General features: G+C 42.8%; 1 protein-coding gene across 16 annotated transcripts in view; it reads left to right on the top strand.

Moving 5' to 3' along the window:
- The window catches only part of GARNL3 (GTPase activating Rap/RanGAP domain like 3), a 236,060-nt gene that overhangs the window by 135,151 nt on the left and 88,069 nt on the right, over window positions 1–12,840 (top strand). For 15 of the 16 annotated variants that reach the window (XR_004643325.1, XR_004643326.1, XR_004643327.1 and 12 more), the window contains one exon: window positions 10,068–10,176. The exons of the other annotated variant lie outside the window; for it this stretch is intronic. Coding sequence is in view for 12 of the 15 variants with exons in the window: in XM_034752047.1 (XP_034607938.1) it covers window positions 10,068–10,176 (109 nt within the window). In the remaining 3 variants the exon portion in view is untranslated. The remainder of the gene's footprint in view (window positions 1–10,067; window positions 10,177–12,840) is intronic. 16 annotated transcript variants of the gene reach the window in all.

The raw sequence follows: 12,840 nt of genomic DNA, 5'->3' as shown, positions 1-12,840 counted from the left end.
CTGGGCAGCTCTGGGGAGTCCCACCGCCATGGCTGGGAGCTGTGGGGTCCCCCCACAAGGGCAGGGGCTGGGGAGCTCCAGCCCTGAGGCAGAAAATGTCACGGAGCTCTCCTGGAAGTCACGGATTCTGTGACTTCCGTGACATAACCATAGCCTTAATCATTGATAAAGGTATTGAATCATTGGGCCAAAGACAGATCCCTATGGGACGTCACTAGAAACACCCCTGTTTGACGATTTCCCATTTATAATTATTGTTTGTGATCTATTAGTTAATCAGGTGGTAATTCATTTAGCATGAGCTACACTAGTTTAGAATAGTGCTGTTTTTTTTAAATCAGAATGCCATGTGGGACTAAATCTTTGGTAGTTATTGCAAATGTATGTATCTTGGTTGGGAGCTGCCTGCTTCCTACGGGTTCTTTTCTCCTCAAGCTGTAGGAGCCAGCTCCTGTCATGGACTTTGATACCCTGATGGAGACAATCACTTGTTACGATCACATGCTAAGATTTCCCATTGGTCAGGATCAATTCCAAATTCCTTCATATCTTGCTTGCTTGTGACTTTGCAGTGAAGCTTGAGACATCCTGTTGTTCTTGTTCACTCTGATAGCTCCCCATATAGCATGTCCTTGGGTATGTGTCCATCTTCCAACCTACTTGGATAGCCCAGCCAGCGCAGTAGTCTTTGCTTGAGTAGGGTTGTCACAGTTGGTAAATTTGCCCTTTGAAGAACCTCTGCATTGGTGACTTTATCTTGCCATTTGTTGTTGACTATGCAGTGTAAACAACATAGGTGGAAACTGTTCAACCTTTTGTCCTGATGAGCACAAGTTGTCCATGATTCCCCACCATATATGAGAGTGCTGAGGACGCAGGGTTGGTACGTTAACATTTTGGTCTTGATGGTAAGCTTTGAGTTGTTCCATGCTCTTTTAGTTAGTCTGCTAAAGGTGGTGGCAGCCTTTCCAATGCGAACATTTAGAGGCAACCTAGTGACCGAGGATGTGGAAAAAGCTAATGTACTTAATGCTTTTTTTGCCTCTGTCAGCTCCCAGACTACTGCACTGGGCAGCAGGTGACCATCCCTCTGTGGAGAAAGAAGTGGTTCGGGACTATTTAGAAAAGCTGGACGAGCACAAGTCCATGGGGCCGGATGCGCTGCATCCGAGGGTGCTCAAGGAGTTGGCGGATGTGATTGCGGAGCCATTGGCCATTATCTTTGAAAACTCATGGCCATTGGGGGAGGTCCCGGATGACTGGAAAAAGGCTAATGTAGGGCCCATCTTTAAAAAAGGGAAGAAGGAGAACTATAGACTGGGCAGCCTCACCTCAGTCTCTGGAAAAATCATGGAGCAGATCCTCAAAGAATCAATTCTGAAGCACTTAGAGGAGAGGAAAGTGATCAGGAACAATCAGCATGGATTCACCAAGGGCAAGTCATGCCTGACTAACCTTATTGCCTTCTATGAGGAGATAACTGGGTCTGTGGATGAGGGGAAAGCAGTGGATGTGTTATTCCTTGACTTTAGCAAAACTTTTGATACGGTCTCCCATAGTATTCTTGCCGGCAAGTTAAAGAAGTATGGGCTGTATGAATGGACTATAAGGTGGATAGAAAGCTGGCTAGATCGTCAGGCTCAAAGGTTAGTGATCAATGGCTCCATATCTAGTTGGCAGCTGGTATCAAGTGGAGTGCCCCAAGGGTCGGTCCTGGGACTGGTTTTGTTCAATATCTTCATTAATGCTCTGGAGGATGGCGTGGACTGCACTCTCCGCAAGTTTGCAGATGAGACTAAACTGGGAGGAGTGGTAGATATGCTGGAGGGTAGGGGTAGGATACAGAGGGACCTAGACAAATTAGAGGATTGGGCCAAAAGAAATCCGATGAGGTTCAACAAGGACAAGTGCAAAGTCCTGCACTTAGGACGGAAGAATCCCATGCACTGCTACAGACTAGGGATTGAATGGCTAGGCAGCAGTTCTGCAGAAAAGGACCCAGGGGTTACAGTGGACGAGAAGCTGGATATGAGGCGACAGTGTGCCCTTGTTGCCAAGAAGCTAACGGCATTTTGGGCTGTATAAGTAGGGGCATTGCCAGCAGATCGAGGGATATGATCATTCCCCTCTATTCGACATTTGTAAGGCATCATCTGGAGTCCTGTGTCCAGTTTTGGGCCCTACACTACAAGAAGGATGTGGAAAAATTGGAAAGAGTCCAGCGAGGGAAACAAAAATGATTAGGGGGCTGGAGCACATGACTTATGAGGAGAGGCTGAGGGAACTGGGATTGTTTAGTCTGCAGAAGAGCAGAATGAGGGGGGATTTGATAGCTGCTTTCAACTACCTGAAAGGGGGTTCCAAAGAGGATGGATCTAGACTGTTCTCAGTGGTGGCAGATGACAGAACAAGGAGTAATGGTATCAAGTTGCAGTGGGTGAGGTTTAGGTTGGATATTAGGAAAAACTTTTTCACTAGGAGAGTGGTGAAGCACTGGAATGGGTTGCCTAGGGAGGTGGTGGAATCTGCTTCCTTAGAGGTTTTTAAGGTCAGGCTTGACAAAGCCCTGGCTGGGATGATTTGTCCTGCTTTGAGCAGGGGGTTGGACTAGATGACCTCCTGAGGTCCCTTCCAACCCTGATATTCTGTGATTCTATGATTCTATGATTCTTCATCCACTGAACTTTTGGACTACTACTAGCTGATTTGCCTGTAAGGTAATTGAAGGATCTTGTGGACCCCCCCTATCCTAATACAACCGTTTTCTTGATGCTGATGGTGAGAGCAAATGCCTGATGGATAATTGAAAGGCAATCCATGAGTTGTTGTAATAGATTTTCATTGTGGTCTATGGGGGCAGCATCATCAGGGAATAGAAGTTCCCTGATTAGCACTTTTTTTTACTTTGGTCTTTGACTTAAGTCAGGACAGGTTGAAGAGTTTCCCATCTGATCTTATGTGGAGATACACTCCATCTTTCATGTCCTTAAACACACAGCTCAAGAGTACTGAGAAAAAGATTCCAAAGTGTGTAGGGGCAAGAACACATCCTTGCGTCACTCCGCTTTTCATCTCAAAGCTGTCTGAAATGGACCCGTCAAACTGGACAGTTGCTCTCTTTTTATTGTGGAATGAACGTATAAGACTTAACAGGGTTGGTGTACATCCTATCTTTTCTAGTATTGTAAATAGACCTGCTCTGCTGACTATGTTGAATGCTTTGGTTAGGTCCACAAAGGCGATGTACAATGATCGGTTTTGCTCTCTGCACTTTTCTTGAAGTTGACACAGAGAAAATATGTCTATCATTGATCTTCCAGCCTTGAATCCACACTGTGATTCAGGGTAGACACGATTTGCCAGCTGTTGTAGTTGCACTAAGATGACTTTTATGAAAGCTTTTCCTGCTACGCTTAGTAGCGAGATACCACTGTAGTTGGCCTTGCTTAGCTCTTCTACAGTGGGCTCCACATCTAGCTCTGGTATGACCTTTAGAGTTGGTATTTGGTCCAGTGATTTGCTGGTGATGTTTCTTTCTTGCGCGTATAGCTCTGAATAATGTTCAACCCAATGAAACAATTGCTTGATTTTATATGTAATGATTTCACCACTGTGCGATTTGAGAGAAGCAGCCTTGTTGACAGTGGGACCTAGAGCTTTCTTCAGGCCATCATACATGACTTTGAGGTTTCCTGTGTCTGAGGCTGTCTGTATCTCTTCACAGAGCTTGATCCAGTAATGATTTGCACAGCGTCTGCTTGCTCGCTGTATCTTGGTTTTTGCATGTCGAAATCTCACTTTGGTGCTCTCTGTTGGCTTCTTGTTGTGTTCAGGATAGGCTGTGTTCTTAATATTGATGAGAGGTAATCGTTCCGCTTCATTTTCTTCAAATTAGTCCTTTTTTGATGGTCTCTGTTCCCCAAATGTAGCTAAAGCTGTTTCATGGATTGTTCTTAAATCTTCCCAAAATGCCTCTGCCTTCTCTGGTAATGACTTTCCATGCATACTAAGTTCAAAAGCCTGCACAAACTCTTGGCATTTCCGCTGATTTTTGGTGTTGATAGCATTCATTTTGGGCTTGCTCCTAGGTTTTGCTCTGTGTAGTTTCTTGGCTGTAATCTTCACTTTGCTAATAATCAAGGAGTGGTCAGTGTCACAATCAGTGCTGTTGAACGTGCAAGTGTTCTGCACTAAGGGTAGGTCTTTCCTCCTGACGATAACAAGGTCTACTTGGTGTCAGTGGCCTGATCATGGATGTCGCCATGACACTTTAAGAACTAAGAAGGGCCATACTGTGTCAGTCCAAACGTCCATCTAGCCCAGTATCCTGTCTTCTGACAGAGGCCAATGCCAGGTGGCCCAGGGGGAATGAACAAAACAGGTAATCATCAAGTGATCCTTCTCCTGTCACCCATTCCCAGCTTCTGGCAAACAGGCTAGGATCACCATCCCTGTCCATCCTGGCTAATAGCCATTGATGGACCAATCCTCCATGAATTTATTTAGTTCTTTTTTGAACCCTGTTATAGTCTTGGCCTTCACAACATCCTCTGGCAAGAATTTCCACAGGTTGACTGTGTGTTATGTGAAAAAATACTTTATTTTGTTTGTTTTAAACCTGCTGCCTATTAATTTCATTTGGTGACCCCAAGTTCTTGTGTTATAAGAGGGAGTAAATAACACTTCTTTATTTTCTCCACACCAGTCATGATTTTATAGACCTCTTTTATATCCTCCCCCTTAGTTGTTTCTTTTTTCAAGCTGAAAAGTCCCAGTCTTATTAATCTTTCCTCACATGGCAGCCATTCCATACCCCTGATCATTTTTGTTGCCCTTTTCTGAATCTTTTCCAATTCCAATATATCTTTTTAGAGATGGGGCGACCACATCTGCACGCAGTATTCAAGATATGGCTGTACCATGGATGTATATAGAGGCAATATCGTATTTGTTCGTCTTATTATCTATCCCTTTTTTAATGATTCCCAACATTCCATTCGCTTTTTTGACTGCCACTGCACATTGAGTAGATGTTTTCAGAGAACTATCCACAATGACTCCAAGATCTTTCTTGAGTGGTAACAGCTAAGTTAGACCTCATCATTTTATATTATAGTTGGGATTATATTTTCCAGTGTGCATTACTTTGCATTTATCAACATCGATAAACACTTAGTGGCGATCTTTTCCTGTAAAATATGAATTGGTAATGCACTTTTGCTTTTGGGCGCAGAATTCAAGAAGTTGTTGGCCGTTCTGATTCATCTTGCCAATGCCAAAATGTCCTAGGCAATCTGGCCATGAGTTGTTGTCTGCACTGACTCTTGCATTAAAGTCACCAAGGAGGAAAAATTGCTCAGTTGATGGTATTCTTTTGACGACTTGATCTAAAGAGTTTTAAAATGTATCCTTCTCCTCAGGGCTAGATTTGAGTGTTGGTGCATAGGCACTAATGATGTTCACATAGCCGATGGTCGTCTGAAGTTTAAGTGAGATGATACACTCTGACTTCCCAATGGGTGTTTCTAGGAGCTTTACCCACTTGTTTCTCACAGCAAAACCAACACCGTGCAGACAATTTTTTTCGTTGCTTTTATCTTGCCAAAAGAAGGTGTAATTGGCCTCTTGGACAGAACCAGCATCTGCAAGTCTTGTTTCCTGAATTGCTGCAATGTCAACATTGAGTTTGTACAGCTCACAGTCTATCAAAGCTGACTTTCACATGCTGCTTGTGTATTGTAGGTCGTCATCGTCTGTCAGTCCTGGACACATGGTCCGACATTCCAGCTGCCAAGCCGGAAAGTTCTTGGTTTCTTCTTTTTGCCAGGTGCAAGGTTTCCATCTGCCATTCAACTTTTGGTTTAGCCCCACGCACCCCATGAGGCGGGCAGACTGTGGGGGGTCAGCACCTAACTGTCCGGGGGCTGCCCGGCTTTGTGGCAGGCGGTGGCTGACCAATGGAACGCAGTGATTCCTCTCACCATCGAAGGTGACCTGTGGCGCCCTCCTCTACGCCAATCAAATGAGAGCTTATAACCCATAACTGCCACCTTCTGTGTTGTGTCCATGTTGCCAGCAAGAATGGAGTGTCCTCTCCATGTGATGTGGCTTCAAAAGCCTGGGCAGTTGATATGGAGGCGCTGCTTTGCCCATGTTTCAGCGTTCCCCTCTTGACTTCACTGGTTTGGGCCAAAGGAAGGATGGGAGTAAATATATTTGGAACCAGCTATGCTGCAGGAGTTGCCAGAGCAGAGGAGATCTTCCCTTTGCCTGTCTTTCGGGGCTCCACTCCTAGATTGATTATCAGCCACAGCTGAAGGAGCCAGCCTGTCCTGTGTGGATGTCGTTGGCACAAACACTGAGTGAATTTGCTCATCCGCCTTTTGATGGCGTTTCCTCCATCAAGGGTTCCACTACCTTCCTTAGGCGCTCATCAGTCCAAAGCCATTGATGCTTCCTGAGGTTTCTGGGTTAATTAACTGCTGCCCAGCACTCAGCGTTGACCAGTACAGGTTGTACCGCTTATGGTCATAGCGGTAGCAGATTTTCAGTTCTGACCTGACCATGCCTAATAGGTTTAGGAATACCACAGAGAACATATAGTAGAATTCTAAAGGGGTTTTCTTCATAATGATGACATGAGAATATAAAAACATTCCATCCTCCATATGTGGCAGATTTTCTAAGCTACCTCCCATTGTGTAGGAGTCAGAGTACCAATGCTGCAGAATGTGAATTAGAGAACCACAGTTTTCATTTTAGATTGTTTAGAACTATGTGAAGCTGAATGCAAAGGAGGATGGAACACAATTTGTATAAACGCTGCTGCTCTAGAAATACAAAAAAAGTTCGGAGTGAATTCCTTAGCCTCAATAGATCACATCTTTGTTGTTTTAATGTAGTCTCACTACCAGCTGTACAAATAGCTTTTCAGCCTGTTTTGCATATAGGTAGAATTGAGATTTTTCATGGAGAAGGCTAATGCATACTGATTCATCCAAAAGAGAGTTCAGTGCTGTATGGCTAGCATCTAATTTTTGAAAGGTAGTTCCCTTGATACCATTTCTTACTTGCTTCTACCTTTGACTTCAGTGGACATTTTGTTTGGGAAAGGAGCACAGGATGCTTAATTTATCAGACTTAAACATCTGAAATACTTTCTCATTTGAACTCTTTGTATGTATGTCTTATTAGAAGAGTAAATGTGCCTTTTCTCCTCATACAGTTTTTTCAATATATATGATGAAAATAGTGGGATTTATACAGGCAGGTTTCTCAGTCTTTTCATTCTTCTTGAACTGAGAAAGAAATTTTAAATTCTGCCATGCCGCCTCAGCCTCAGCATGTTATTATTTATTTAAGTATTTATTAGTGGATTTAGACATAGGTTAGGGTTAGGGTTTCTGTAATAACTATTCTTGACAGGTAGGATTTACATTTTTCTGTATTGCCTTATACTGTGTTTAATTGTTTTTATTTTGCCATAGTTGGCTAGGGTTTTGGGTCTTTATTTGATTTTGCAAATTAACAAAAACATTATAAATAATTTTAAAAACAATTATTGCACAGTTATATAACTTGTAAAAAATGGAGTCCCAAGGTTACAAATAATGTGCTTTTAAATATATAGGCAGTCAAGTGCATTGACAATTATAGTTCTTATTACATACACACGTTTTTAGGGCACCGCGTGCTATGATATGAGGGCACAATTTAGATGGCTTACATTTTGGTCTTTTAACATTTCCATACAACAAGAGCAAATGTTAAATATACACAAACATTTAGAGGACCTTGTTTCCAGTCTTCCATGTATTTCTCAGCTATCACTTAGATGCCTGATATTTTTAGATTCTTTTATAAGTGTAGAGTAGATTTCACGCTTTTATTGCCATCTGTTGTAAAGGTTTCAGTGTATGCTGTTTAATTTTAATGCCAAAAAATGTGTGACACAAGTGCAGCTGTTTTTTAAAATGTAGCCCTGAATGTTTGTTTTCAAGTCAGTGAATAAAATTCAGTTCAAGAGTTACTTAATGCCAAGTAAACTAATGCCAGAAGCAAATACATGTATATGTATCTATTTCAATTTATAATGGCATAAAAACCACACCCCTCTGGTATTCTGGGCATCTTTTGATGTTCTGTAAATAACAACATAATAAAAACTAAGCTAATACACTTCCAGTAAAACTCCAACCTCAACACAACCTAGTAGATGGGACTTACCCACCAGAACTCTGTCTCACAATATAAAGAGTCAGTGTCACCCAGGCCCAACCTGTTCAGCCACCAGCCCCTGTTTTGTTGAAATGAGGGGATTCCTACTTGAGCACCTCAGATAACCACAACTGTGGCAGTATGGTCATGGGAAAACAGCAATCTGTCAAGTAGGCTGTACTTAAGTGATTTATGGTTTCATAAATGAGAACAAGTATCTTAAATTCCACCCAAAAACTAATAACAATCAACATAGATCACAGAATAAGATTGAGCACTTATTGATGGCAGACATAATAGGCTGTCTTCTTAGGAGCAGCTCAGTAAAGACAATAGAATCATGATATCTTAGAAGATTCAGAAATATATATACTAAAGATTAATAATTTTATCAGAAATATATTAGAAAATCTAGAGGCCTCTGCTGTCTGGAATTCTTGGGGAATTTTAAAAGTTTTATTAAATTGTCATATTACTGTTGTTGTACCCAGGCTGAAAGGGACTGGATAACTTTTTAATGGGTCTCTCACTGAGGCTAGGTCTACACTACCCGCCTGAATCGGCGGGTAGAAATCGACCTCTCGGGGATCGATTTATCGCGTCCCGTTGGGACGCGACAATCGATCCCCGAATCGACGCTCTTACTCCACCAGCGGAGGTGGGAGTAAGCGCCGTCGACAGAAAGCCGCAGAAGTCGATTTTGCCGCCGTCCTCACAGCGGGGTAAGTCGGCTGCGATACCTCGAATTCAGCTACGTTATTCATGTAGCTGAATTTGCGTATCTTAAATCGACTCCCCCCTGTAGTGTAGATGTACCCTCAGAGAGCTTAGTCACAAGGGACAAGGCCTTAAACCAGGGATCAGCAACCTTTGGCACGCGGCTCGCCAGGGTAAGCACTCTGGCGGGCCAAGCCCGTTTGTTTACCTGCGGCGTCCGCAGGTTCCCACTGGCCGTGGTTCACCATCCCAGGCCAATGTGGGCGGCAGGAAGTGGCGCAGGCTGAGGGATCTGCTGGCCGCCACTTCCCGCCACCGCCATTGGCCTGGAGTGGCGAACTGGGGCCAGTGGGAGCCGCGATCAGCTGAACCGGCGGACGCGGCAGGTAAACAAACTGTCCCGGCCTGCCAGGGTGCTTACCCTGGTGAGCCACCTGTCAAAGGTTGCTGATGTCTGCCTTAAACCAAGCAGAGATCAATAATTAACCTCTGAAAAAGCAGACAAAACATTTCCCTTTGATCAAATTTCAGCGTCTCGTTTGTCTTAGTCTGAAGTTCCATAGCCATGTCTGAAGGTTGGCTTCATGGTTCTCAGATTGAGGTTAGTGAAATCCAATTTCATTTAGACTAACCTTGATGCTTTCAGATTAAAAATGGACTCCTAACAAGTCCTTTGCAGTACACTGTGCAGTAAGATATAGATCTTCTTGCTTTCCCTTCCTCATAAATAGAATTAAAAATTATTCTAAAATGTAATTTGCATGTAATTCAGTTAAATTTAAATAATATAGATAATTATTTCTAATTAATTTTAACAAATACTGTGTTTGGGCTATAAATAGACATCAGTTCCTCATATTTCCATGGTCTTTGTACAATTAGAACAAGAATGAATAAAGAATAAAGCAGCTCCACAGTATTTTGACATTACTGCACTTTTAAATGCCTGTATTTAGATAAAAACAGAACAGTATGTTTGTATAAATTTTGCCTGCACACACTTCAGATTACCATCAACTGCTATCATAGAAAAAGTGCATTAAATTCAATAATCTTATGTTGTGTTTCATTGTTCTTTCACTGTATTAATACTCAGGATCCAATTCTAGTGATGGTATCTCTCCTTTTTGTAGGTAGAAAGGAAGCGTCATATTGGAAATGACATTGTCACTATCGTGTTCCAGGAAGGGGAAGAATCTTCTCCAGCATTTAAGCCTTCCATGATTCGCTCTCATTTTACACGTATCTTTTGCTTTCTGTTTGTTTAATTGACTAAAGCTTGTTTACAAACCCCCATTAAATCCTTCCTATATGCCATTCACAGAAGAGAAAAGTATATTTTAAAATATAGATAAGACATCTTATAGAATACTTAATTTTGTATCCCTAAATCTGAGAAAATTCTCCATCATGAACTACATCAAAGGTGTGCAGATTAAAAACAAGCAGACACTTTCAAATCAGATGCTTTTATTACTAAAGAATTCTTTAGATGGCTTCACAAAGTTAACTCCATATACATTTCCAAAAGTATATTTTCAGAAAATACTTCTGCTATTGCTGTGAATAAATGTTTCAGTATCTACCGAATGCTGCCTCATGACATTTAGAGATCATTTATTTTAGATATTTACTATAGATGGGATGGGATACACAATTAAAGTAAAAAATACCAAAACCTTCAGGGTGATGGGTGACATTTTAAAATTGCATTATGACCTATAGAAATGAACACAATACTGAGAGTCAGGAACTTGTGAGTTCTAAACCCAATTCTGATATTGACTACATGGTCTATTGTTGTTACCCCTTTCTTCTCACCCACTTGTTTGTTTTAGCCATATGTTGGATCTTGTCTTTTAGATTTTTCTTTGAGCAGGGCCTATCATTTACTATATGATGCTAAAGTGCTTAGCACAGTGGGGACCCACGTCATAGAGGCCTCTAGATGCTACTGTAACACAAATGTTAATAAGATGACTCGGGGAAGTCACTTTATCTCTCTATACCTGAATTTCAATATTAGTAAAATCGTGACAATAATTCTTACCACATGGGGTGTTGAGAGGATTAGTTAATGAATGTTGAAGAGGAATATTTATCTCTTATCTAACAGTCTTGGGTTTCAGCATTCTCAAAGTTCTAAAGCCATTGGTCTAGACATGTGAAACCTGCAAGAAAAACACAGAAATTGGGCTTGCTTTTGGCTTAATTGGCTTGTGAGTTGCTTGTTGGCTATTTTTTGGCTTGTTGCTTGTTGTGGCTTGTTGCTTCTTTTTTTTTTATCAGCTCTTCGCAAGGAGGGGCAAGGGGGGAGAGAGTCGGGGTGCACAGTGGGCCCACCACAGTCCCAGACTACACACAAGGGGGACCTAGTCACATAGGCCTTGGCTACACTTACCAGCTAGTTCGACGGCTGGAAATCGAAGTTCTGGGTTCGACTTATCGCGTCTAGTCTGGACGCGATAAGTCGAACCCGGAAGTGCTTGCCGTCGACTGCGGTACTCCAGCTCGGCGAGAGGAGTACCGCGGAGTCGACGGGGGAGCCTGCCTGCCGCGTGTGGACCAAGGTAAGTTCGAACTAAGGTACTTCGACTTCAGCTACGTTATTCACGTAGCTGAAGTTGCGTACCTTAGTTCGAATTGGGGGGGGTAGTGTAGACCAAGCCATAGAGTGTTGCGGTTCTTAGGGATTAGCTTGTTTTGAAATGGGATTAGCTTGATTTTTGGCTTATTGTGAAAGTCAGGGTGCTTATTTACCGTGTGAAAGTTGGCAATTGTGCATTGGTCCTGGCAGGGAGCATCCTGCACCAGTCCTTGCTATGTAATGTGGACACTCCCTAATGTGCCAGCTGCCCGTTCTTTTCAGACCATAGGTAGTGGTTGAGCTCCACCTTCTCCATGTAATGGGATGGAAAGCTAATGTATGGCTTTACTCCCTCACTCTGTTAGCAAAGGTCCTGATGAAACTCCAGAGAGACACCAATTCTAATAGACCCCTTTTAGGACAAGATAGACAGATTCTTGAGCCTGTTTAGTACATTGCTAATCTCATCACGTTGAGAGTCTGAATATACTGGATCATAGGTGTAGAGCAAGTCTTTACTTCTCAGCCTGGGAATTCTTCTCTGTTGCATGACTCTTGAGAGAAATAGACTTAGGCCTAGTCTTCACTTACCGGCTGGTCCGGCGGCACGCCATCGATGTTCTGGGATCGATCCCGGAAGTGCTCACAGTCGGCGCCGGTACTCCAGCTCGCCGAGAGGAGTACGCGGCGTCGACGGGGGGAGACTTCCGACCGCGTCTGGACCGCGGTAAGTCCGGAGTAAGGTACTTCGAATTCAGCTACGTTATTACGTGTCCAAGCAGGTGTCCCAGTTCATCCTGTGGCTCAGAAATGCTTTTGGGCTGGTGTGAAATCCTACATGGATCCTTTTACATGCCCAATGCAAAAGTCAGTTAGCTACCACCTTCCACTCTGAGTTTGGGACAAAGACATCTTCCCTCCAACCCCACTTGGCAGCTGTTTTAGCATTTAAGGAACTGGATGTTAGGCCAGTGTCTACAGTAGAGGTGGGCTAATGTTTTTGCTCCAGTAGTTCATTCATTGAAAAATGAAGGTTTGGTCAACTTTAAACTATTCACAAATTTGCTAAATCGTTTCAGTTAGAAAAAAATAGGGGTAGATTAATAAAACAGCTAGAGGAGTAGGTGGTATCCACTTTGTAGATTCTAGCCCAATGGTTAGGACATACACTTGGGATGTGGAAGACCCAAGTTCAAGTCCCTTCTCTGAAACAGGGATTTAAATCCACATCTGCTCACTCACCTGGGAAGAAGGAAGTGGGTTCACATCCCTGCTCCAGGCCTAGCATTTGGACCTGGGTCTTCCACATACGAAGAGAG

Source organism: Trachemys scripta, chromosome 17 (genome assembly GCF_013100865.1).
Source record: "Trachemys scripta elegans isolate TJP31775 chromosome 17, CAS_Tse_1.0, whole genome shotgun sequence".
Classification (NCBI taxonomy): Eukaryota; Metazoa; Chordata; order Testudines; family Emydidae; genus Trachemys; species Trachemys scripta.
The sequence above is the reverse complement of the archived record's forward strand: the minus strand, read 5'-3'. Positions and strand labels throughout refer to the sequence as shown.